The sequence below is a fragment of the Onychostruthus taczanowskii genome, unplaced genomic scaffold, assembly GCF_017590055.1.
Source record: "Onychostruthus taczanowskii isolate IOZ18803 unplaced genomic scaffold, ASM1759005v1 scaffold18, whole genome shotgun sequence".
NCBI classification, from domain to species: Eukaryota; Metazoa; Chordata; class Aves; order Passeriformes; family Passeridae; genus Onychostruthus; species Onychostruthus taczanowskii.
In genome coordinates this window covers 14,073,811-14,099,359 of record NW_024499017.1, presented here as the reverse complement: position 1 = coordinate 14,099,359, position 25,549 = coordinate 14,073,811, and the positions used below count along the sequence as shown (strand labels likewise).

The following is a 25,549-nucleotide window of genomic DNA, read 5'->3' as shown; positions in this document are numbered from 1 at the left end:
AGAACCCCTGTCAGTGTGGGTAGCTGTATGGGGGAGCTGCGCGTGATGGGGAAGACGTGCATGATGTTCCTGGCTGCCTCCATGATGGCTCCATGCCTGCCAGCAGAGGCTTTCTCTTGGGGAGCCTTCACTGGCCTTCATGGTGTTCTCAGTGGAGTCTGTTGGCAGTTTGCAGAAGGGTAACAATGTGTGCCTGGGCCCTCTGGGTGTGCGACTAGCCCCGCAGAGGGCAGAGCCAGACAGGCTCTGCTGCTGCCTCGGGGTTTTGGTGCGGCAGCTTTCCTCCCGGGCGCTGAGCGCCTGTGGCCCATCGAGGTCTGGGGCTGAGGCTTGGAGGGTGCTCTGATGGGATCTGCCGCAGCACCTTCTTCGCCCTCCCCGAGTCGCGGGCGAGGCATCCCGGGAGTGTAGCGTACGTGTTGGTGACCCTGCAGCTCTGCCGTGATGTCCGTGCCGCTGCCCGCGGCCGTGCCCTGCTCCCGTGCCCCGCTCCCGTCCCGTCCCGTGCGCTGCCGGGCTCCGCCGCCGCGCTCCTTCAATAAAGCGCGGGCCGCGCCTCTCGCCGCCGCCTCTGCTGCGCCGCTATTGGCTGGGAGGGTACGCTCTCCGCCAATCACGGGGGAGGGGCGGTCCCCGGGAGTGTCCTCGCTGTTGGGCTGAGCGTGATGGCGGCGCCGCTGCGCGTGAGCGGCCGGGGGCCCTGGGGACATCGTGGGTGGCCGAGCCGCCCCGGGGGGCCGCTGATGGGACCCCGGGGACAGCTGGCCCTCGCCGTGCGGCCGGGGCGGGCAGGGCCGGGCGGGACGGGGGGTGTGGGGTCGGGGCCGGCGGGCTGTGTGAGGAGGGGACGGGGTGAGTGCGGTTGCCGGTGGGGAGTCGTTGCTGGTGCGCTGCTGACGGCCTGGCACAGGGACGGCTGCTGGCGCTGGGAGGCTGCGCGCTGCTCCTGGGATCGGCGCTGGCGGCAGGCGACGAGCGGCTCTACGCGGCGGCGGTGATGCCCGCGCTGCGGGCGCTGCCTCCCGAGGCCGCCCACGGCCTGGCTTTACGCGCCGCCGCCCTCGGGCTGCTGCCCTCCGCCCGTCCCGACGGCCCCGCGCTGGTGCGTCTCGAGGGCGGGGGCGGAGGGGCGAACCGCGGCGGGAGCGGGGCGGGGAGGTGGGAAGGGCGGTCAGAACAGGGCTAGGGGGTGGGCGGCAGAGCCCCGCGTGGTGCGCCGGCGGCTTGGGTCTCGTCGCTGCCCGTGGCGGGCGACAAGGGACCCTCGGGCAGCCACCCCATAAAGACACCCCAAAGGGCAGGGGAGGCAGAGAGGGGGGTCGGGAAGGGGGCTGGAGTGAGGCCTTAGCAATGTTCCTGGAGTCTGCGGGCTCTGACCCAGCCCCAGCCCCGCAGGAAGTGCGAGTCCTCGGGCAGCGATTCCGCAACCCATTGGGCCTGGCTGCTGGCTTCGACAAGCAGTGTGAGGCTGTGGACGGGCTGTACAAGATGGGCTTTGGCTTTGTGGAAGTGGGGACTGTCACACCCAAGCCCCAGGAAGGGAACCCCAAGCCCAGGGTCTTCCGGCTGGCAGAGGACGAGGCGGTCATCAACAGGTGGGATCTGAGAGCAGCTGCTCTGCAATGTCCTACAGTCTGCCCACCGTGAGGGAGGGTGAATATTTGGGTGGCCCCACGTCTTTGGAGCTGTGGTGACTTTTGGTTGGATGTTCTGAGCAAAGCTGCAGAGACCACACATCTGCTTTCTGTTTCTCACGTCCTGTTCAGAGCTTGCAGACATAACCCAGCCTTGAACCCCCTCTGTCCTGGTGCAGGTATGGATTCAACAGCCACGGCCATGTCGCGGTGGAGCGCAGGCTGCGAGCCCGCCAGGAGAAACAGATCAGGCTCACTGGTGGTGAGACACGCTTGTAAGCCTTTGCTCTTGGGGTCTGCAGGGTAGGTTTGGGCATCTCCCAGGTGCCTGTAGGCCAGGATTGGTGTGTAATGCCAGTATCCAGGCACAGGAGCACCTTGGCTGGAGCAAGGAACACTTGGACAGCAAGACTCTTGGGGCTGTAGTCTCATCCCTGGCATTGTGACTAGGCACATTTCTCCTGTTGTTTTCTCTGCAGTCAAGCTTCACGTGCTGCTTTGGGCAGGATGTGTCTGCTAACATAGCCAAAGCCAAGAGAACCCCAGCTGAGCAGATCCTGAGGGCAACCTCTGCCAGGCCGAAGGCTGTGGTGCTGGGAGGTGCTGCCTGGGGTGGCTGTGGCCATGCTCCTGTGCTTGCAGGACAGTCCCAGGCCCATCCTCGTGAAATACATGGGCTATATATCCTCAACTTCAGCTGGTCCTGGGACCTAATTTTTTGGGTGCTCTGGCCATTGGGTGGTGGTTGGTCCTGCTGCCCTGGTTCAACTGTGTCTGGGTTCCAGCTGGGATGCCTCTTGGAGTCAACCTGGGCAAGAACAAGAGCTCTACTGATGCTGCAGCTGACTATGTGGCTGGGGTCCGGACACTGGGCCCTTTGGCTGACTACCTTGTTGTGAACGTGTCCAGCCCAAACACCCCAGGGCTGCGGGACCTGCAGGGCAAGGCTGAGCTGCGGGACGTGCTAAGCAAGGTAGGTGCCTCCCCCCAGCCAGCCCAAAGCACAGCTAGAGCACTGGCTGCAGCCCATCTCCTGGCACTATCTCCACTGCTGCAGCCAGTGCATTTGCCCAAGCACAGGGAGGAAAGGGGGTGGCTTTCCAGCATGGTGGGCAGGAACACTGAGATGTCCCTGTTAGCTGCTGCCATGGGGTGTACTAGGGCACTGTATCCCAGCAAAGGGCTCAGGAGCAGTGAGGCGTTGCCCTCTACTTGCTCCTGCAAGAGGCAGCAAGCCATCCACCCAACAACTTCAGGCATCACTTGGGGTCCTGTGCCTGCTGTGTGCTCCAGGCCCTGTGCCAAGGGTGCCTTTCCTGTTTTGGGTGCCATGTGGAGGAGCAGGGCCTGTCCCTGTACTGGCTGTGGTAGTGGGTGTCCGTAGCTCCTAGTTGGGGCAGGAGGCCTCTCCCTGCCTTGCACTGCCATGTGCACCAACAGGTGCTGGTGGAGAGGGACCTGCTGCCCTGCAAGCGTAAGCCAGCCGTGCTGGTGAAGATTGCCCCTGACCTCACTGCACAGGACAAGCAGGACATCGCCAGCGTTGTCTGTGAGGTGAGGAAGTAGGAAGGGGAGGCAGGAGGCATGGTGGTCCTGGCAAGTCACCTCTCAGAAGGACACATATGCCTGCAGCTCTCTGGCTGCTGTAGGGATGGTGTCCTGGGTTGGTCAGTCTGTGAGGGCCCACGTGTGTCACCCAGGCTTTGGCTCACGCAGGCAGTGAGGGCCAGCTTTGTCCCCAGGCACGCTTTGTGTTATGTGCTGGGTGGTCCTGGACTGGCAGGAGGGGAAGGGAAGGTTGGGCTGCTTGTGGAAGCTGTGTCCTCACACTACTGCCCCTGCAGCTAGGTGTGGATGGGCTGATAGTGAGCAACACCACCGTGAGCCGGCCCAGCAGCCTCCGGAGCAGGCAGCGCACGGAGCCTGGGGGCCTCAGTGGGAAGCCCCTGCGGGAGCTCTCCACACAGGCCATCAGGGAGATGTACGCTCTCACTCAAGGTGATGGCAGAACAGGGCTTGGGGGCGCATGCCAGCACTGCCTGTGCCATCCTGACCCTGCGCCCTGCCCGCAGGCCGGGTGCCCATTATCGGCGTGGGTGGGGTGAGCAGTGGGCAGGATGCCCTGGAGAAGATCCGTGCCGGAGCCTCACTCGTGCAGCTGTACACAGCACTTGTGTACCACGGGCCACCAGTGGTGGGGGCAGTGAAGCGGGAACTGGAGGAGCTGCTGAGGTAAGTGGAGGCCAGGCACGTCCCCAGAGAGCCCCTAGGACAGCTGTGTGCTGGTGCCCAAGCAGTGCCAGCCCAGTCCTAGCACACACTGTCCCTGGTTAGGGAGCAGGGCTTCAAGAACGTCATGGAGGCAGTTGGGGCAGATCACCGCTGCTGACATACTGCAGAACGAAGGTCTAGCTGGGAGGAGCCATGGCAGAGCAGGGATGGGTGTGACAATTCCAGGGCTGGGCAGACTGGGACTGAGATGAGGTCCTGGTTCCAGCCCCTGGGAAGAGTCTGATGGGTGAAGCAGGGGACAGGGCCTTTATGACAGTGCTGCTTTTTCGGGGCTGTGTTTTGGCTTCTGTGTTGTGGACAGCAGAACTGAGTGTCAATAAACATTTGGCTCACCTGGTCCTGTGTACTGCTCTGGGGACACCCCAGGGGCTGGAGGGATGCAGCTTAGCTCTCCTCAGCTGAGCAGAATCAGCTCTCCACGTTGCTCTCACTCTTCCTGGTGGGAGAAGCCCCCAGGGTTGCTGAGCTCTGGAATGGACTGACAAGTGCATCAGGCCTCCCCTGACAGAGACTTCTGCCTGAGGCCAGACTCTTGGACGGGAGGGAAGGCAGTGATGGTGCTGGGTGCCAGTACCCAGCTGTTTTGGAGATGGCTGCAGTCATGCCTTGTCACTTGTGGAAAGGGCCTGATCAAAGGTGCTTCTGTCTGTTGGTTTTGTCTCTGGTGCTGACTTTTCCTTCACCCCAAACTCACTGCAGTCATCTCGGGCTTTTCCTGAGCAACAGCTCACCCTGCACAAAGCATTCCCTCAGCAGCCTCTCGCAATCCACCCTGCAGAGCAAGATTGCACAACACCGCTTCACCAAAATCGTTTACAACTGCTGGGAAACTCTCGGCACGCTGACTTCCTGTCAGGGCTTGGCAGCTTCCTGGGAGCTTCTGCCAGGCTGGTGCTAAGCAAGGCGGGGCTTTTTGTGCTCTTCCTGCTGGGAATTGTGCTGGCTGCAGGCACCAGGATCAGGAGATCTGGAGCAGCAGGGTCCAGGTCTGACTCATGGCTGTCTGGTGGGCAGCCCCGGGGCATGGAGCTGCCCCTGTGGACCTGGCCTTGCAGAAGCAGAAGGACTGGCCCAGAAGGACTATGTACACCTGGGCCAGGTGGGCTACATCAGTCTGGGGCTGCAGTGCCACCTTTGGCTTCCCTGCCATGCTGAAGTACGTGACACTGCCAGAGGCTGAGAGCGAGCAGTGCCAGGAACGCCACAGCGCACGGAACGTGTCCCACAGGGCCTGCCCCTCCTCGGCAACGGCACCTTCTGCGTGGGCACGAGTGGGCTGCAGGCGGAGCCTTTGCCGGGCAGCATCCCAGTGAGGACGCCTGCTACCAGCTGGCACCGTCAGCTACGACAGCGCCTGCAAAGAACGGCATGGACGCGGAGCGTGTCCTGGCCTGGGTGAAGGAGATGGCGGCAGCTGCCTGAGGCAAGGCCGCGAGCGAATAAAACTGTTGGGCAGCAGGATGCAAGCTCTGTGCACGTTTCCCCGTCCGTGCAGGCTCTCTGCGCCCGGCGCCGTCCCGCTGTCCCTGTCCCGCTGTCTGTCCCGCTGTCCCGCTGTCTCTGTCCCGCTGTCTGTCCCGCTGTCCCGCTGTCTCTGTCCCGCTGTCTGTCCCGCTGTCCCGCTGTCTCTGTCCCGCTGTCTGTCCCGCTGTCCCTGTCCCGCTGTCCCTGTCCCGCTGTCCCGCTGTCTGTCCCGCTGTCTCTGTCCCGCTGTCCCCGCGGGTCCCATCCGCCCGGGACTCCGCCCCACGCCCACGTGACCATGGGGAGGTGGCGTCCGCCGGAAGTCCGCCCCGGCAGGGAGCGCGGCCTATCTGGCGACGTTGGGACTCTATGGTGGCGGCTCTCCCATAGGCTCTGGCCACCGTGTCTATGGTGCGCTTGGCTAGAGCGGCTCCTCCCGCCGAGCACTGTGGGGCGGCTATGGCGGCGCTCCGGGAGCCGGGTTACGCTCGTTGAGGGACCGGCGGGGCTCTTGCAGCGCTGCGGCCGCGATGGAGGCGAGCGAGGAGTCCCTGCACCGGCTGTCGGGGACAGCCGCGAGCGGCGAGGCGGGCGGGCTGCTCCTGCGGGCGCGGGGCGCCGAGCAGCACGTCTTTAAGGCACCCGCCCCGCGCGTCTCCCTGCTGGGACTGGACGTGCTGGCGGCGCAGAAGCGGCGGGAGCGCCAGGAGGAGGCGGCCGGGGGGAAGCGATCCCGTGTCGCATCCTATAAGGACTGGGAAGAGGCTCATGAGGAGGCGGGCAGCGCCGAGGAAGAGGAAGAGGACGAGGCCAACCGGAGCAGCCGCAGAGCTCGCAGGAACAGGTGGCGCTTGCGGGGCGCTCCCGGTGCCGGCGCTGAGGGAGCGCAGGGTGGGCGCAGGCGGTGACCGGCGGGGCTGCGGGGGCTGCGGGGCCTTGTGGCACAGGCTAACACCGCGGCTGTTGCTCTGCACTTCTGAGCGTTTCTCCTCTGCTCTGCCTGTCCAGACATTACCGCTCTGTGCACGTGGAGACGCCTTCCTACACAGGGGGTGTAAGCGAGGAGTTTTTGGAACGCAGCCGGCAGCGGGAGAGGGAGCGTCGGGAACACGGAGTCTTTGCCTCCTCCAAGGAGGAGAAGGACCGGAAGAAGGAACGCAATAGGGATCGGGACCACGATCGAAAACGAGACCGTGGTAATTGCTCAGACATCTTTGTGGTGCTTCTTGGTTCGGGTCTGGGCTTGTCCTTTGCCCTGTTTGTAGTCTTTACTAATGTTTGTGGTGATTTTTATAGCAGACTTGGGAAGCCTGTTTGTGCAATAGGCACGTGATGCTATTTTGTTTTTGCAGAGGAGCGGGACAGGAGTCATCACAGCAGATCAGAGAGGGATGGCTCATCAGAGCGGAGTGGCAGGAGGGGTGAACCTGAGAGCCCTCGACATCGGCCCAAAGGTGGGAGTGGGACCCGCTGAAGCTCGTGTGAGACCTAACAGGGAGAGGCTTGGATTTTTTTATGCCTCCTGCTGTTTTTGCAGGACAGGGGTGGTACAAAAGTTCGTACCTTGTGATGTTTGTGGTTAAGGCAAGCATAAAACTCCCAGCTCAACTTGCATCTGGGAGCAACGTGCCAGCTGTGCACGTTTGAAACTCTGGCAGATCTCGGCACGGTGGGGTCTGTTCTGGGCCTGTGTGATAGAAATATGATCTTTTGAAATTCCTTGGAATCAGTAGGTCAGCCCCTTCTCCTAGAGAGAAGGCCAGTGGGTACTCTCTCTCCATGCTCCTTTCTTAAAAGATGTTAGGTCCAGGTGCCCAGGGCTGCTGCTTGAACAACAGCTGTCAAACCCCATCTCTTCTACCAGATGCAGCCACACCGTCTCGCTCCAGCTGGGAGGAAGATGATGGTGGCTACAGCAGTGCCCATCGCTCCCAGTGGGAGTCTCCGTCTCCCACGCCTTCCTACAGAGACTCGGAGCGCAGCCACCGGCCGTCATCGCTGCGGGACACGGAGCGGCGCGAGCGGGACAGGTACCAGCGCCCGAGGCTGTGCCGTGAGCTGTGGAGCTGCGAAGGGTCTGGCTGTGGGTGCCAGTTCCCCCCATCTGCTGCGTTTCCAGGTCTGTGAGGAGCCGCTACTCTGATAAGACGCCGCTGCCGACCCCATCGTACAAGTACAATGAATGGGCCGATGACCGGAGGCACCTGGGAGCCACGCCACGCCTGTCCCGAGGGAGAGGTGAGGAATCTGGGCTGAGCTGCCCGGGGTGGGCAGTGTGGAATACCCTTTCCTGTGGCACAGAGTTGGGGTTTCCCTGGGAACGTTCTGGACTCTCTGGCTCACCCCAGGGCGGCGCACGGAAGGGGAGGAGGGCATCGCCTTTGAGACGGAAGAGGAGCGGCAGCAGTGGGAGGATGACCAGCGGGTGAGTCTGGGACGGCCGGGGGCTGGGGCCACCCGCCTCTGGGTGGGCATGGGCAGAACTCAGTGCTGCGCCTCTCCCTTCCCAGCAAGCTGACCGGGACTGGTACATGATGGATGAGGGCTACGATGAGTTTCACAACCCTTTGGCTTACTCCTCTGAGGAATATGTGAAGAAGCGTGAGCAGCACTTGCACAAGCAGAGGCAGAAACGGATCTCGGCACAGCGGCGGCAGATCAATGAGGTAAGGCCAAGATGCAGGGGTGGCTGCTCTGAACACATGGGGTTTGCTGCCTCTTAAGAGATCCACTTGTTGAGCCCTTGCTCTCGGGCGGAGCAGGACACTCTTGGGCCAGGCTGAAGGAGTGCTCACAGGGAAACTGGTTGAGTTCCCCTGGAAAACCCAGCACTGCAACTCCTGCATGGGCAGAATTTCCAGTTGGAATGGCTGGTGGATTGCAGTGTCCAGGGCAGCAGAGGACCACGCTCCTGCTGTTCTAAGTGCGAGGTACATTACTGGGGCTGTCTGCTGTTGGCCCAGTGGATGCTGGGACAGCTGCTCTCTTTACATGAGCAGGATTGTGTCCAGGCTTCCTGATGTATTCTGGCTGCCTTGCAGGCAATGTCTACCCTGCATTTCCTTGGAAATAGTCCTGTTGAACATGCGCTTCATGTGGGCAGTTTCCTGTGCTCTACTGCTTCCAATTACTGTTCCTTCCCTTGTGCTTCCTTTCAGGCTCACTAGGTTTGAACCATCCTGTTGCCAGTGCAGAGCCCAGGCCCAAGCTTGGTGTCCTAGTGTGATCTCTGTGACTTTCTGTGAGGCTTCATTGTGTTTCTGATACGTTGTTTCCTGCAGGATAATGAGCGCTGGGAGACAAATCGCATGCTGACCAGTGGTGTGGTCCATCGGATTGAGGTGGACGAAGATTTTGAGGAGGATAACTCTGCTAAAGTGCATCTGTTGGTGCACAATCTAGTGCCTCCTTTCTTAGATGGAAGGATTGTCTTCACCAAGCAGGTAGAGACTGTGGCTGAAGGCACTGATAGCAGGGAGCTCCATACACGTGAGGCATTTTTAGTAAAGCAGTGCCTTTTCCCTGCAGCCAGAGCCAGTCATCCCTGTGAAGGATGCCACCTCGGATTTGGCCATCATAGCTCGGAAAGGCAGCCAGCTGGTGCGCAAGCACAGGGAGCAAAAGGAGCGTAAGAGGGTATGCTGCAGCCCTTGTGGGCTTACTGCCCACTGTACATGTTATGTGGTTCCCCAGAGCCTTGTTTGGACTCTGCAGCATTCAGGCTTTGGCAGCAGTGATAGTAAGGGGTTCATATTTTTGTGACCTGGGACATCCTGGCAGCCCAGCTTACTGCACTGCCTCATACCACACTGCTGTGGTGTGATTTTCTTGTGCGCTGCCTTGGGACATGAATCACTGTGCCTTTGAACATTTGGATTATGGGAGAAGGAAGCATTTGGAAGAATGCCCGGTAGCTTAGGGACTGTCAGCAGGCAGTATGGCAGCAGGATTTACCTTGTCAGGTCTCAGAAGAGTTGCAAGGAGAAGTGTGGGGTAAGGTAGCAGATTAGTTTTTGGGGGTGTTTTCAAGGGACTTTTTCTAAAGCTCACATAATAGTTATGGGGAAAGTACAGGTGTGTTCCTTGTACATTGAAACTGGGCTGGGTTTGACCTACTTATACTATGAGTGGAATGGTGGTGGTAGCAAAACTGATAGCAGAGGTGGGAGAAAAGCCTGCGAGCACTTGGCGAGGTTGGGAAAATTATCTCTGGTTCACATCTGTATAGGTTTAAATTCAAATTTAATGGAAGGGTCAGCAGCTGGAGCTATTTTCTTAGGAGGCAGTTGGTAATCCTTTGCCTGAAGTCTCTGTATCCGTCTCAGTGCCTTAAAATTCTACTTCAGTTCATGAGGGGAACCTGATGTAGGAGTGGAGTATGCATTCTGCATTGAGGAGCTGGGGTACTAATATCCAATTCTTAGTCTTAGGAGTAGAACTGGGGAAGAATTTTGTCTGTGCTTGCTGTGGCAAAGTTATGCTGTTCTCTCTCCTTCCAGGCTCAGCACAAGCACTGGGAGCTGGCAGGCACCAAACTGGGAGACATTATGGGGATCAAGAAAGAGGAAGAGAAGGATGAGATGGTCACAGAAGATGGCAAAGTGGATTACAAGTAGGGGCTTGCTCTGAATTACCCTGCTCAGCTGGTAGTAGCAGCTATGGGCATAGCAAAGTGTGTGGAGAGGCAGTTTCAGGACTTGTGGTTTTTCTTTAGAACAGAGCAGAAGTTTGCTGAACACATGAAAGAAAAAAGTGAAGCCAGCAGTGAGTTTGCCAAGAAGAAATCGATCCTGGAGCAGAGGCAATACCTACCCATCTTTGCTGTACAGCAGGAGCTGCTCTCTATCCTCAGGTATGGCTCCAGGGTATCCCTGGGGCATTGGCCTACGTTTGGGAGCTCAGTTGAGGAATTGTAGAATCATGACCACTGGGAAGCTGTACTCTCAGGAAACAAAACACATTGCTTTGTGTTTGCTCAGCTCTCCCACCTGAGTAGGATGATGCTTAGACAGAGAACACAAAAGCCCTTTTTTGAAGGTGTATGAAGAAATACCTTTTCCTTTTCCTCAGAGACAACAGCATTGTGATCGTGGTAGGGGAGACAGGGAGTGGGAAGACAACTCAGCTGACACAGTATCTCCATGAGGATGGCTACACCGATTATGGCATGATCGGCTGCACACAGCCCCGCAGAGTGGCTGCCATGTCGGTGGCCAAGCGGGTCAGCGAGGAGATGGGGGTGCGCCTGGGGGAGGAGGTGAGTCTGGTAGGGGGTCAGGGGTGCCACCCAGTGAGAGGGTGCGTGGGACTGTTGGAAGACTTCTGGTATCTCCACGCTGCCAGGTAGGCTATGCCATCCGCTTTGAGGACTGCACGTCTGAGAGCACAGTGATCAAGTACATGACAGATGGGATCCTGCTCCGTGAGTCGCTGCGGGAGGCTGACCTGGACAACTACAGCGCAATCATCATGGACGAGGCACATGAGCGCTCGCTCAACACTGATGTGCTGTTCGGGCTGCTTCGGGAGGTGTGTGTGAGCCTGGGCTAGAGGACAGCAGCACAGTGTTCCCTGGCATGCACAGCCAGTGCCTCTGGTGTTCCACAGAAGCTCTGTCCTGTGCCATTGTCTCAATAAGAATGGAAACAGCCTACAGCCATGCATAAATGTGCCTTCCGTGTTGTTCCTTTCATCTGCTTCCTAGGTGGTCGCCCGACGCTCGGATCTGAAGCTTGTTGTTACTTCAGCCACCATGGATGCAGATAAGTTTGCCTCCTTCTTTGGGAACGTTCCCATTTTCCACATTCCTGGGCGCACTTTTCCTGTGGATATTCTTTTCAGCAAGGTATAGTTACTTCTGTGATGGAAATGCTGTTGGCAGGATTGTGACCTAGCTGTGCTGTACTCTGAGGGGGACAGAGAACAGATGCCACCCAGGACAGGGGAGGAGTGGCTGTGGTGTGCTACAGTCTTGCACGTAGGACAGGGCAGGTAAGGATATTTTTCCAGATTAACCTGGGCTGTGCTGTTCAGACCCCACAGGAGGATTATGTGGAGGCTGCAGTGAAACAAGCCTTGCAGGTCCACTTGTCTGGTGCTCCTGGAGACATCCTCGTCTTCATGCCTGGCCAGGAGGATATCGAGGTGAGTTGCAAGGACAGGCACTGTCCTACCCCCTTGTTTCAGCCTGTTGTTTTCAGCCCTCTGTGTGTCTAGGTGACCTCAGAGCAGATTGTGGAGCACCTTGAGGAGCTGGAGAAGGCACCCGCTCTTGCTGTACTGCCAATCTACTCTCAGCTGCCCTCGGACTTGCAGGCCAAGATCTTCCAGAAGGTGCTGACGTGTGCTTTGTGATTAGGGTGGGGACAGGGAAAACTGGAGCAGGAGACAGTACAGAGCAAGAGCGAGAGGTGTAGATATACCTTGGTATTGCATGTGGAGGGTGAAAGCATGTACCCCTCCCCACTTCCCAAGAGTCAGCCCTGTCCATCTGCCACTCTGCACTCCTCCTCAGTGGAGCAGAGCCATGCCCAGGGGTGTGACTGACGTGCAGTGTGCTTGCAGGCTCCTGATGGGGTCAGGAAGTGCATCGTTGCCACTAACATTGCAGAGACCTCACTGACAGTAGATGGTATCATGTTTGTGATTGACTCTGGCTACTGCAAATTGAAGGTGAGCCAGGGTTTTCTCTTTGGTTTCTGGCATAGGTTGAGGGAGTTCTAAGGTCACAATCCAGCCTTCCTCTTACTTCTGTCTGACTTTCTTGTGCCCTGAAGGTTTTCAACCCCCGAATAGGCATGGATGCGCTGCAGATCTACCCCATCAGTCAGGCTAATGCCAATCAGAGGGCCGGCCGAGCTGGCCGGACAGGCCCAGGCCACTGTTTCAGGTAGGCATGTCACTGTTGTTCCCGCTCCTGTTGTATCCTCAGCTTGGCATCAGGTTATGTGTATCTTTTTCTCACTGGAGCTGTTCATTATCTTGAACTTTGCGGGGAGGCGAGTGTGGGCTATAGGCAGGCCTGAAGGCCTTCTTTGGACCCAGTCGAAAGAAGAGAAAAGGATGTGCTCCACTTTCTTCATGTGCTCATCTTCACTTGTAGCTGGTCTGCCCTGGATGCTATTGGGATAAGAACCAAGCCAAAGGCCTTTCTCAGGCTGTGCTGTGAGACCAGGGAAGGGCTGTGCTTGGTCATGTGCTGTGCTGCAGCCCAAACACCCCAATGTGCCGGGGAGACCCCACTTTGGCTGGACTACTAGTGCCTCCCAGGGTCCTGCTGTTGGGTGCAGGGTTGCTGCCCTGTGCCACACTGGGCCGGGCTGGGCAGAGGCTGGCAAGTCTGTAAGGAGTGTGCTCTTGGCATCTTTTCCCAGGCTCTACACCCAGAGTGCCTACAAGAATGAGCTGCTGACGACCACGGTGCCTGAGATCCAGCGCACCAACCTCGCCAATGTAGTGCTCTTGCTCAAGTCCCTGGGTGTGCAAGACCTGCTGCAGTTCCATTTCATGGATCCACCCCCTGAAGACAATATGCTGAACTCCATGTACCAGCTGTGGATCCTGGGGGCCCTGGATAACACAGGTATTGGCAGCTGGGGTAGGAGGCCAGCCCATGGAACTGGGGCCTGCCCAGCTGCTGATCAGTTATCCCTGTTCTGTTCCTACAGGTGGTCTGACCTCTACAGGACGCCTCATGGTGGAGTTTCCACTGGACCCTGCACTCTCCAAAATGCTTATTGTCTCCTGTGACATGGGTTGCAGCTCTGAGATCTTGCTTGTAGTCTCCATGTTGTCTGTGCCTGCCATCTTTTACCGGCCTAAGGTATGAGATGCTGCTGTTCCAGCAGCTCAGGCCTCTTCCCTGCCCTTTGACTAACCCATTTTCTTTGCTTACCCTTCAGGGCCGAGAGGAGGAGAGTGACCAAGTGCGGGAGAAATTTGCTGTTCCAGAGAGCGATCACTTGACTTACCTGAATGTTTACCTTCAGTGGAAAAACAACAGCTATTCTACCCTGTGGTGCAATCAGCACTTCATCCATGCCAAGGCCATGCGGAAGGTGAGGCTGTGGCTGTAAGGCTGGGGGAGACAGCCCTATGCAGAAGAGGGATCTGACCAGCACACACCTTTGCAGGTGCGGGAGGTGCGTGCCCAGCTCAAGGACATTATGGTGCAGCAGCGAATGAGCCTGGCATCCTGTGGTACAGACTGGGATGTTGTCAGGAAGTGCATCTGTGCTGCATATTTCCATCAGGCTGCAAAGCTGAAGGTGAGAGGTGTCTTAGCTGCCTGGGAGCTGCAAGGCCCTGCCTGGGAACAGGTGGACTAAGCACACTTGTCTTTGCAGGGCATTGGGGAGTATGTGAACATCCGCACAGGCATGCCCTGCCACCTGCACCCCACGAGCTCTCTGTTTGGCATGGGCTACACACCAGACTACATTGTGTACCATGAATTGGTTATGACTACCAAGGTGAGCTTGAGCTGAGGGCTAGCAGGAAGGGTGATGAATGCTCCAGGGGAGATGGGAGGGCTTTGCTGTGAGACTGAGATCCGTCTGAGTGGCAGATATCAGCCTTTTCCATCTATACCAATTAGACATGTTTGTGGCATCTGTTTGTCCCTTCCCCCATTATTTTTCTCTGGCTTCTGTGGGATATGTTTGATCCTCCTTGTGGTGAAATCCAGCCTGTAGCAGCTTCTGAGGCCAGGAGGAATTGTCTGGAAGGGGAATGGTCTGAGAAGTGCCATCAGCAATTGAGGGAGGAAGGGAACAGCTATGGCTCTGGGAATAGTGCCCAGGCCCCAAGGATGCCATCCTGCTGTTCTGGTCTTTTTGTCCCTGTAGGAGTACATGCAGTGTGTCACTGCTGTGGACGGTGAGTGGCTGGCAGAGCTGGGCCCTATGTTCTACAGTATCAAACATGCTGGCAAGTCACGCCAGGTAAGTATTCTATCCTGGATGAGCTGGCAAACTGCAGGCCGTCCTGCATTCTGCTGCTGTATGTGTGTGTTTTGACATGAAGGGAGCAAGCTTGTGGGCCTCCAGGGAGTCTGCTCTCCCTGACCTTCTGCTTCTTGCTCCAGGAGAACCGTCGCCGTGCCAAGGAGGAGGTGTCTGCCATGGAGGAGGAAATGGCTTTGGCAGAGGAGCAGCTGCGTGCCCGCCGGGAGGAGCAGGAGCGCCGTAACCCGCTGGGCAGTGCAAGGTGTGTGATAGCCCTGCCTGCCCATGGCTTGCCTGTGTGGAGGATCCCAGCTTCCCTGTGTGAGTTCTGGTGCAGGAAAAGGTTGCATTTTCCATTAATTGCCCTTGTCCTCTTTGACAGATCTACTAAAATCTATACCCCTGGGCGAAAGGAGCAGGGGGAGGCCCTGACGCCACGACGCACCCCAGCCCGCTTTGGTCTCTAAGAAGGCACAGCCTGTTGCTTTGAGGCTTAAGGTGGTGCCCACCCATTCTAATCAGTGTATTCTGAGGTCTCTACAGCTTGTGGCCCTGGAAGGCTTTGGTGCTTGGCTCTAATTTTATTACAGAACAGAAAGAATTTTATTTGTTTAAAGGTTGTCAGTCTGGTCCTTGCTTTGTTTTGCACTGCTTCTTGTCCCGGAAAAGAGCTCTGGTAGCTCTACCTCCTGGTGGAGGTAGCTCTGCAGAATCATGCAGGGCCAGTGCTGTCAGGTTGTTGCCCTGTACAACCTGGAACAGGGCACAAAATTCAAGTGACCTGGAGGACAAATACAGGCTGTCCCTGTTTCGAGCCTGGCCCATACCCCTGCAAAGGCAGTTCTCTCACAGCTCATGCCCTGGACAGGCAGCTGCTGCCCAGCTGTCCCTGCGCAGCTGGGACCATTGGCCCAGCCCTGTTTCAGGCCAGGCTGTGCCAGAATTCTGCTCACTTTTTGAGCTGCTCACACTTGGGCTGCTCAGGTGTTCTGAACATTAGGTATGGGTTCTCCTCCTGCATCCTACCTAGTGTGTCTTGAATGCCTCTTTGTATCCTGCACCTGCTCTGTCACCTTGCTGAGCTCTTCCTTAAGGAAAGCCAGCTCCACCTTGCAGACAACCAGCTCCTCTTCTCTCAGAGCCAGAGCTTGCTCACTGTCCAGGTGTAGCTGCTGCCAGTGTTGGACTAGGCTGCTCAGCTCCTGCAGCCTCTCCTGGAGGGAGTAGGTCTGCCCATGGCACAGTGAGAGACACAGTGAGACACACAGACTCCTGGTCTTTCACAGGAAGACTTGAGACATCCTTACCTCCTGTTTGCTCTGCTCCTTGAAGGTCTGCATCCTCCTCAGCTCCCGCTGAAGCCGCTGCCTGTGTGTCTTGTAGGCTGCAATCTTTTCTGCCTGCTTGGTGCTCTCTTGCCGAGCTTGGGCCAGCTCTGCCTGGAGGTTCTCCATGTCCTGCACCTGCCAGCAAAGCTGTGGGGCAGGTAGGGTGGTTGGCCATGGCTGAGCCTCTCCTGGAGGAGAGGCTGCATCCCTGTCCTGCCCTACCTTGCCCTCACCTGTTGCTGCAACTCTGCCACTTTTCTGTGTAGGCCTTGGATGGCCTCGTTGGTTCTGCTGAGCTGCTGCAGACTCTGTTGCTCCTGGGCCTGGGTGGCTGCCAGCTGCTCCTGCAGCCGGGCTGGGCTGTACTGCAGGGCTTGACTCTGCTCCTGTGCCCCCAGCTGCTGAGAAGGCAGTGCCTCTGCTGGCCTTGTGCTGTGTGCCCTGCCCTGAGCACAAGCACAGCTGCCCTCTGTGAGCTGCAGGATGCTCAGAGCTGGCTGGTGCCCAGCTGTGTGAGGTGGTGGGGACAGGCTGGCATTGTTGCCTCCCACCCTGTCCCGGGGTTTCTGGGGGAAGGGGAGCAAGGGTCAGTGTGGTTGTCATGGCTCCTGTGTCCCCCTGGGTGTGCCCCCCTTGCCCCTAGGCTTGGTGTAGTGGTGGGGGGGGCTGCTGACACCGACCTGCTTGAGCAGCTCTCTGCTCTCCTGTGGGATATCATGGCTGGTGTCAAAATAACTCTGGCCTGCCAAGTAGGAGGTGACCTCTGTCTGCACTGCCTGGTCCTTCAGGTGGAGGGGTGCATCACTGACCTGTGAGTACCCAGCAGGGTGTGGGATCACCCTGTGCCCATGTTGTGTAGAGCTGAGGCTGCAGAAGGAGCCTTTTTGGGACAACCCATGGGCAATGCCCTGTTGGGCAGGGCCTGTGACAGAGGAATGTGGCCTGCACCAGGTGGGAGGCAGGAAGGCTGCTGACTTCTGGCCCTCTGATCTCTGTGCAGTCCCCACAGTGCCCTTGTGGCAGTACCTGTTGGACACCCAGCAGCCCTAGAAAGCCATCTCTGGTCCCTGACACGGGGAGCGCGGTGATCCCAGCTCACTGACAAGGTTGTGGGCTGCAGCAGTGCCACCAGCCCTGGGACAGTGCCCAGGGTGTCAGTGGGGCTGTTAGGGTCTGCATTCTTCCAGCTCTGCTCAGCTGGGTGGACTGGGCTGTGCCAGCCAGGCTTGCCTTGTGGCTAGGCTGCTCTGTACAGGTGGTGCTAGAGCCACGTGTGGTTGGCAGGATGTTCTCTACCCTCCCCTGGGGGGTCACCAGGTGTTGGCACAGGCTGTGGGGCAGGCACGGTGTCTAGCCTGTGGTGGAGTGGCAGTGGGGGACACATGCAGCTTGGTCTGTGGCCGCTGTGGCCAGCACTGGTACCTTGCCCATCAGTGCCTGGAACTCCTGCATCAGAATGACCAAGTCCTGGTGCTCCTGCTCCACTGCACACTCCTGCTCCTGCAGCTGGACCAGTTGTTTGTGGTTTGTGCCTCTGCAGAAGTCCAGGTCCAGCTGCAATGCCTGTATTGTGGCTAGCACCTCAGCTGGGTCCAGATCTTCTTGCTGTGTGTCCTGGCATGCTCTGGCCTCCCCGTGCTGTGGCTCCAGTGCCAGTGCTTGCCTTTGGACCTAGGACATGGCATGAGCAGCACCTGTCCAGCTCACCACTGTAGCCAGCCCATCTTGTAGCTGCTGTCTGGGCAGGCACTGGGGCTGGAGAACGCTGGCAGTCCTGGTATTGTGCACTGCAGCAATGGCCATGTTGCCAACGGGTGGGTGCAGCCCTTCCCCACCAGGTAGCACTGCCCCATGTGTGTGCATGTTCTGACAGTTCCTTTGGGGTCACAAATAACCAAGCCCCTGACACCACTGGCCCTCCACACTGCCGTGAACTGTGCCACTGTGGGAAATGGTGGCAGTGGTACCAGTGCAGCCACAGCAGGACTGGATTCCCCTGAGCCCTTGTGCTCTCCCCAGCCCTGGGGAAGAGGTGTCTGGTGCTGCAGGCAAGGGCTGGTCAGGGCTTCCTGTACCACCTGGCCACCAGTCTGTGGCTATGCAACCATATGGTTGGCACTGCTCACCTTGGGCTGCCAGGCCTCTGTCTCCTGCTGAAGCTGCTGGATGGAGCTGGTCAGCTCTGGTGTTGTTTCCTTTGCCCCTGGTAGATCTCTACAGGAGCCTTCAGGCTGATCCTGAGATGCAGGAACCTCCCTGGATGTGCCAAATTTTGGCCACTCTCTCACTGTTGGAAGGACCATAACCTTTCCTGCAGACCCAGACAACTCTTAGTCCCACGGATGTCACTCAGCCCTGCCTGGGGCAGCTCCACCCTCCCATGGTATTGGCACTGCCACTCCCTGTCTGAGGAGCACCTGCTGCCAGCAGGAGAAGCCTAGCCTGGGGCTCCTGGAAAGGCAGGGCAGCAGAGCTGTGTGGGGCTGTGGCTCTCAGCAGCACCTGGTCCTACTGATGCCCACAGTCCTCACCACAGCCTTCCTGTGCCATACTCCTCACCATCTTGTGTCCCTGGCATGCTGTGGGACACTAGTTCATCTGCCACTGTGAGGTCACCAGGTCCTGAGAATCATCCTCAGAACTGCTCCAGGACATGGCAGTGCCCCTGTGTCCGGGCAGGGCCTTGCCACCCTCATGCTGCCATGCACTGTCCTCAGGCCATACTCAGTCTGTGGCCAGGGCCAGGTGACAGTAGGGATGGCAGTGCTCAGGGACAGGGCTGGGGGGACCTGCTGCAGGGGCACATCCTGGCAGGGCCATGGGCCACAGGCCCCTGGGGAGGCTGAGTGTGGACAGGAAAGGCTGAGGGTGCATGTCTGGTTGTCCCGCCTGCCTGGGGCCACCCCACAGTGCCCGGATAATCGGATCAGTGACACAGGTCTTGGTGCCAGTGATGGTGTGAGCACAGACCTGCTGCTGGCCTGTGCTGCTGACATGGGACTCCCTGGGCTGTGTGTGCTCCCTTGCCAACGCTCAGTGCACTTTCACAGGTAAGTGCTTTAACTGGAAATTTCCAAGGCTGAACTGGGCCCAGAAGGTGAACACAGATGTATCATAGCAGAAATCATCAGTTGCCATGACAACCTGCACCACCAGCAGGTCACAGTCACGGGTGATGGGAGCAGGCACAGACCAACAGTCCTGTGAGCAGGGCTGCTGAACCTCCGGCTTCCAGAACACAACTGAATTTGGCCACAGTTTCTGCCACTGTGAGGAAATAAAATTTCCCTGCAGACTTCAATCTTGTTCAGGCAGCGATAGCCAGGGCACAAAGCATCCACAGCACACAGAGCCTTTATGGGACAAAGCATGTATGCTGTGCTGTGCCATGTTACATGGTGCCACAGGCAGTGCTGCTCTGTACCACAGGTGAGCCACAGCGTGCTGAGCTGCAGGCAGCGCTTGCCTTGAAGGGTTCAACACTGCTCCATCTCCTTGTCAGTGTGTGGGGCAGCCCCACAGCCCTGACCCACAGCTGCCTGCCCATACTCAGCTGGTGCTGGGAGGAGGGAGGGGTCAAAATTGGCCCCTCTGCTGGGTGAGCACAGTCCTGGGGGTGGGAGTTGTCTCACTTTAATTACTGCCGTAATGCTACTCTTTTCAGTGCCACCTTAATTGAAATTAAACAGCTGCCATGTTCAGGCTGGGACAAAAGTGAATCCTTTTTCATTCCCCTCCAGTTTAATGAAGACTGACATGCTGGGAGAAAACAAAGGCAATCCAGCTGCTGCCTCTTGCTGGCACATGCATCAGCAATTACCGGTGACCCTGCGGGCTGGCAGAGACACCCCAGAGCACCCCGCAGTCGTCAGCCCCAGGCAGCCCAGTCCTGAGCTTGGAGAGCTCCTGCCCAAACGGTCTGGCTGGGGGTGTGCAGGGAATGGGGTGCCTGCAACATGGGGCATGCCAGCACAGGGGACTCAGTGTACAGGTTCTGTATCCAGGCTTTCACTCCATCTGTTAAGAAGTGTCTGGCCACCAACCATGACCCAGCCTGGCCCCTGACCCCTCCTTGCTGCCAGGGTCCTGCCGTCCCTGTGGGCTCAACCAGCTTCAGTCTCACGATGTTTAAAGTCACCAGCTAGCCCATGCAGTGCCTCAGCCTCAAGCCAGGGCAGCAATGTCAGCCCAGAAGTCCTCTCCAGTCTTAAGGTTTTTTTCTGTTTTAGGACCAGGAGTTTGCTTCATGCCATTCAGTACGTTAAAATATGCAAAATGAGGTGCTGCTACAAACCTCATTAACATCCGCCTCCAACATCATTAAGATGTTTCCAAGAAAATTAATTGAGAGACTCATTAAAAATAAATTAAGAAAAATGTGTTGCAGAGCGCCTGCTCCGAGCTCGTAAATCACGGCTCAGAGCTCCAGGCCGCTACACAGGCAATTAACGCCAGCCAATTTGTTTTATCCTGGCTGCGAAAATTAGAAAGCAGACATGGAGATTAGATTAGGCATGTCTGTCAAGCGGAACTTGGAGTGAATATTTTAGGATACAAAATGGAAATCAGAAAAACAAAGCTGGGACTTCATTCAGGAGAGCTGGCGGGCAGAGTGGCTGGGGTGGAAGGAGGTTTGCATGTCCTCTGTGCCAGGGCTGTGTGTCCATGACACCCATCTCATGGTCATGCCACCAGCAGCTCTGTCCTCCCCTGCACATCGCCTGTCCTTGGTGGCTGCGCAGACACCAATCACCCCTCCTGGGGAGCATGAGCTCACAGTGAGTGTTCTGAGCTGCTGTGTGTGACACAGCCCAAGCCAACACGTTGCCCGTATGTGCTGATTACACACTTGAATTAGCAAACACAGTGCAACTGGGTGAGACCACTGCTTGGGCCTCCACCATCTTTAGGCTGTTGGTGCTCCTTTGTCCATCTCCAGTATCTTCCATCACAGGAGCTCAAACCACTTGATATTCATGAAACAAACTGCAGGGCCCCTCTGCAAAACAAGTGCCGTGATCCCTGTTTCACACAGATGAGCCAAAGAAGAGATGACTTAAGGTCTTGTTTGTACTTACATGAATGCACAAGCAGCTCATGCAGCAGCTGCTGCACTGGCACATCCCAGCAGTGTGTGGGACACACTGGTGGCTGCTCGTGCAGCCACATGTCCAGCTGCGGTGGTGGCATGGCCCTTCGTGGAGTGGGAACCTGTGTGCTACCAGTGCTCATGGTGCAGAGGGGCCATCGAGCTCTAGGAAAGGCTCCAGAAGGAGCCATGGGCACTGCACAACTCAGGTGGTGGTCTGTGAGGGATTTAGTGCAGAGCAAGGCGTAGTTTGGTCACACATCAGAATGCAGGAGGAAAGTGGGAACAGAGCAGGAGGAGGCTCTTGTATCAGCAGGCAGAAGTGCACCCCGGTCTGATGTCTGTGAGATGACACAAACCAAACTGAAACTGGAGTTCAGCACACAGAGAAATGGTTACCCCTTGGCAGAGCAAGTTGGACACTGTGGGTGGGCCATCCATGGCCACTTGGAACCAAGTCTGGATGGCTCATTTCCAGCTCTGCCCATCAGTCCTTGACCCCAAAGCAGACACTATGCCGGTCCTTTGATGAGGTCTTCACTGCCCTGCTGGTGCCCTGAACCAGGATTCCCCATCTGCTCATGTTCCACCCCCTGCCATGGGCAGGCACACGTTCCACCTTCCAGGGTGCTCCAAAAGCCCCGTCCAGCCTGGCCTTGGTCACTTCCAGGGATGCGGCAGCCGCGGCTGCTCTGGGCACCTCGTAGCAGTGATGGGCGGGGGTTGAGAGGGAGCTGAGGTGACCGGAGCGGGGCTGAGGTGACCCGAGCAGGGCTGAGGGGGAGCTGAGGCGACCGGAGCGGGGCTGAGGTGACCGGAGCGGGGCTGAGGGGGAGCTGGGGGTGCCGCGGGGGCCCGCGGTGCCGGGGGGCTGCGGCGGAAGCCTTGCGCATGCGCGCTGACAAGCTCCGCTCCGTGCCGTTCCCGCCCGGCAGGGGTCGCTGTCGGCCCGCGCGGCGCTGCCCGTGAGGGCGGCTCCGCCCCGAGCACCCTCGAGCGCTCCCGGGCACCCCCAGGACACCCCTCGAGCATCCCCCGGCACTCCCCCCGGCCATCCCCCGAGCAACCTCTCCCGGGCGCCCCTCGAGCATCCCCGAGCACCGCCTGGGCACCTGCCGAGTACCACCAAGCACCCCCCGGGCACGCCCCAAGCACGCCCCAGCACCTTTGTTCTGCCGCCGTCCCGGTCGGGGGTGGCGGGGGGCGAGGACCGCTGCCTGGGCCGGGGGTGCCCAGGCCGGCGTTGCCGAGCCGAGGTTCCCGGAGCGGGGTTGTCCCAGGGATGGGGGTGCCCGTGCCGGGGGAGCAGGTGCAGGGAGTGCCGGGCCGGGGGCTGCCCGGAGCAGGGTGCCCGGTGACGGGAGTGCCCGTGCCGGGTCTGCCCGGTGCTCCGGCCGCAGCTCAGCCTCAACCCCGGGCAGGCAGAGGGCTGGCAGGTATTGAACTGGGAATGGGATTCATGAACGGGAAAGCGGGATCAACGTCTCCATCGATAGAATCTTAATAAGCCTTAAAGGTTATTTCTGAGCGGTTCCAGTGACAATTCTTGGCCCTTCGTGTTGGCAGGGAGCCGTACCCCGGCTCGGTCCCATCCGGTACTGCCAGGGCGTGCTGCTGTGTTCGGGACGATGGACAGGGACACAAATACAGGCAGTGTGGACACACTCCACCGGGAGCGACAGCAACAGGGACTTGCAGGGCTTTGCATTCTGCGGTGCGAATGATCTCATTATCCTTGCGAGGGTCTCAGCCAGCTACTTGAAAAATACTTATTAAAACCCACAGCAGCTCTAGGGAGAAGGAAGGGAGAGAGAACAAACTGGATGTGTAAAAACAGAAGGGGGAAACAGCCACAGCAGCAATAATGGGTCGGGACCTGCTCTGCCCTGCTGTCTTTCTAGTGGACGCTGAAAGGCCATGACACATCCCAGAGCGCACATCAGAGTTTTGCCTCTGCTCTATTCCTCTAGCTACCACATGTTCCCATGAAACCTCGTAGTGGGGAGTGTTGGTGCATGAGGAGGCCCACGCAGCCTAGTCACCCAGGAGCCAACCTCTGACATTCCCACTGGCCAAACACCGGCTCACCTGGCTCATCCCCTTGTCCTGCCCTGGCAGCTCAGCCAGAACAGGCCACCCAGGGCTAGCCGGCTTGTGTTTAAACACTTCCCCAGGGTCAGAAGGAAGGCGCAGATGGGCACTGGAGCGACCCTGCAGGTGGGCAGCGGTCCCTGGGGCTGCCTCCTGCCTGCCGCTGGTGCTGCTGTGTGCTCACACCATCACGGCACCATTTCCACTGCTGCTTCTGCCAACTGCATCTCCGTTTTGTGACTCTGTGGGTTAAGGGCATGCACAAACTCTGTAGGAGCTGCCATGTGTTCCTCTAAGGAGCCAAGAAATGGAAATCAGCAGGAAGTAGAAATTCTGCTGGAAAATTGAAGGAACAAATGAAAGGAAAGCCGTGCTGCTTGGGTCTGGTCACAGGACATGAGGCATTGATGGTTCTCACAATTACAATCACTAAGTTGATCGAGGAGGGACAGCACCCCTGGACAGCCACATCAGCAGTGCTGGGGCCTCCTTCCGAGCCAGCAGTGATGGCAGCACTGTGTGGGAGGTCAAGAAAAAGCAAGGGGGCTGAGGGGAGACAAAACACAGAGGGAGCTGGGTAAATGGAAAGAGACACTGGTGGTGGGGAGCACAGGAGAGCCTCCAAAGGGCAGGAGGTAATGGGGTACAGATATGAAGCAGAGAGAGAGGGTCCCCCCTTCCCTCCCCTTCCCTTCCCTTCCCTTCCCTTCCCTTCCCTTCCCTTCCTCTAGCCAAAAAGAAAGGAGTATTCTAAGACAAAGGATAAAACCCAAGGGAAACAGAGTTGAGACCATATTGCTGCTGCATAGAAAGCTTCATTAACTTCATTAGCCCTGTTGGCATAGCAGTCATGAGAGAAAAAAAACCAAAACACCCAAAACAGTAGGAGTGATGTGAAAGGACTGACTGCCAGGGGAGGATGTTGTGCATTTGCCATCTCTTGATGTCTTCAAGCCCAGCCAAATGCCTGTCTGAAGCTATCTTAGTCAGACAAGTTACTGATTTCAGAGTAATGGGGAAATTTTCATGACTGTAGGTACCAGAGGTCAGGCAGCCCAATCCCTTCCTGCTCACCCAGGAATCTTCAGGAAGGAAATGCAAAGGATCACAAGAACATGATGCTATTTGTGCTCTTGGATAGGAGTTCATGCCAGCACTGATTCATCTGGCTACATCAGCATTCCACAGCATTACTCAGCCCCTCAGGTGGGCAAACACTCAAGGACAGATCTGTCTGGAGGAGGCCCAGTCTGCTGACCTTATATAATTTCTTCTTTTTTTCAGATGTTTAGCAGCTGTCCCCAGTCTCCAAGGTATGACACAGCCAGGTGGTCCTAACCTTGCTGAAGATCTGGAGCATTTGCACCATCTTTCTCACAAGATCTCACTGCAGTCTCAGCTGCTGTAGCTCTGTTCCTCCTCAGGAATTAGGCTTGGGGCTGTGCTAGAATAAAATCAGATGAAGATGGAGCGATGGATCTGTGGAAATGTTTGTTTGGTGCCCAGGAACAGCCCAAAAGGGAAACTTGACTGTTAACAATTATCAGGAAAATAATGGAGAGCAGATCACAGTTCTGCCAATGAACAGATTCATAGTGAAAGCTGCACTGTGATTTCTATATGCAGCTCTGTCTGCCTCTCTCAAGAAAAAGATTTGGAAGTGTTTCAGAGAAGACCAACAAGGATGATAAAATACAAAGAGTATTTTCCATGTGAGTTAAAAGTGGATAGTCTTTTTAAGCTGGAAAAAAATAGACTGAAGGAGATTATAGTACCAAGTTTAGCAAATACATGTTGCCTGCAGTATGATTTCTCATCATGCCTTCAATGTAAGAACCGGCAGCACCTCATAAATTAGCAGATAATAACAAAAAAGCAAAAATCAGATCTTTTTTTGAATGTTGTGCTGTGTCAGACTGCTTCACACAGGGTATCGTGCACCCCCAAAGCTCATATGCATTCAAAAATAAATGAAACATTGTAATGGGAGAAAAATATCCACTCACATTGATGGAATGCAAGATTCCATTTCTGCTTCCGGAGCCCACGAGCTGTGGGTGGCTGAGGCTGGAGTGTTCCGGAAGCACTGTGGGATATGTGGCCTCTATACCCCAGCATGGATGCACCAACCAGACTCCAGGAATCAATCACCAAATTGCACTGTCTTCTCCTGGAACAAGCTACCAGTGGAGAAATAGAAAACAGGTTTTTTGTAGCTATACTGAAACTTCACAGTTGATTTTAAGCCTCTTAGACAGTATAATACTGACTGCAAGTTCCTGCTGAGGGCTATCGACTCCAGCCTGTGCCAAGCTGCAGGGAACACCCTGTGCCATGCCTGCGTGTGGTGGAGCGTGTCTCTGCACCAACAGCGTGACTGACTCAGATCACAAACCAGCTTCCTGGGATTTCCCACCAGCATCCTTTCAGACTGCCATCCAGCAGCAGAGATCTCTGCTTCCACGAGGTGACAGGCACCAGAAGACAGCATCATCTTCAAACCACGTGGAGAGATTAGTGCAGGCTGGAAGCAGCCCCTCACTGCCCTCTGCCCAGGGTGGGACACACTGCCTGGTGGGCCGTGGGGAAGGAGGGGGCTTGCACTGCAGAGGTGCCTTTCCCAGCTTGTGTGCTTGTAAGCAGACACCATGGCAAGCAAATTGCATGTTCTTGTAGTGTAATTCCTAATCTGTTTCTTTTGAAGCA

The 25,549-nt window shown here is 57.3% G+C and overlaps 2 protein-coding genes across 6 annotated transcripts; both read left to right on the top strand.

The window, feature by feature from the left end:
- Positions 1 to 54: 54 nt before the first annotated feature.
- On the top strand, positions 55 to 4,263 carry DHODH (dihydroorotate dehydrogenase (quinone)). 4 transcript variants are annotated; one of them, XM_041400755.1, is made up of 9 exons: positions 55 to 448; positions 480 to 683; positions 911 to 1,102; positions 1,814 to 1,909; positions 2,420 to 2,607; positions 3,075 to 3,188; positions 3,479 to 3,632; positions 3,707 to 3,866; positions 3,949 to 4,263. In XM_041400755.1, the coding sequence occupies exons 1-9, from the start codon at positions 445 to 447 to the stop codon at positions 4,115 to 4,117; spliced, it is 1,281 nt and encodes a 426-aa protein (XP_041256689.1). In that variant the 5' UTR covers positions 55 to 444; the 3' UTR covers positions 4,118 to 4,263. The 4 variants fall into 4 exon arrangements, with proteins under 4 accessions (XP_041256689.1, XP_041256686.1, XP_041256688.1 ...); XM_041400752.1 differs by lacking the exon at positions 55 to 448 and adding an exon at positions 1,396 to 1,595 and having other exon boundaries at positions 628 to 683; positions 1,814 to 1,896; XM_041400754.1 differs by lacking the exon at positions 55 to 448 and adding an exon at positions 1,396 to 1,595 and having other exon boundaries at positions 629 to 683; positions 1,814 to 1,896; positions 3,969 to 4,263.
- Positions 4,264 to 5,697: 1,434 nt separating this feature from the next.
- DHX38 (DEAH-box helicase 38) lies at positions 5,698 to 24,150 on the top strand. 2 transcript variants are annotated; one of them, XM_041400751.1, is made up of 26 exons: positions 5,698 to 6,234; positions 6,399 to 6,586; positions 6,743 to 6,844; positions 7,255 to 7,420; positions 7,510 to 7,628; positions 7,739 to 7,815; positions 7,901 to 8,056; positions 8,672 to 8,833; positions 8,919 to 9,026; positions 9,890 to 10,002; positions 10,105 to 10,242; positions 10,461 to 10,647; positions 10,734 to 10,919; positions 11,095 to 11,235; positions 11,424 to 11,534; positions 11,607 to 11,723; positions 11,955 to 12,062; positions 12,167 to 12,279; positions 12,764 to 12,972; positions 13,058 to 13,212; positions 13,292 to 13,447; positions 13,523 to 13,657; positions 13,736 to 13,861; positions 14,237 to 14,332; positions 14,476 to 14,656; positions 24,128 to 24,150. In XM_041400751.1, exons 1-26 carry the CDS (start codon positions 5,921 to 5,923, stop codon positions 24,133 to 24,135), a joined length of 3,672 nt encoding a protein of 1,223 aa, XP_041256685.1. In that variant the 5' UTR covers positions 5,698 to 5,920; the 3' UTR covers positions 24,136 to 24,150. The 2 variants fall into 2 exon arrangements, with proteins under 2 accessions (XP_041256685.1, XP_041256684.1); XM_041400750.1 differs by lacking the exon at positions 24,128 to 24,150 and adding an exon at positions 14,718 to 14,951 and having other exon boundaries at positions 5,699 to 6,234; positions 14,476 to 14,597.
- The last annotated feature ends 1,399 nt before the right edge of the window (positions 24,151 to 25,549 follow it).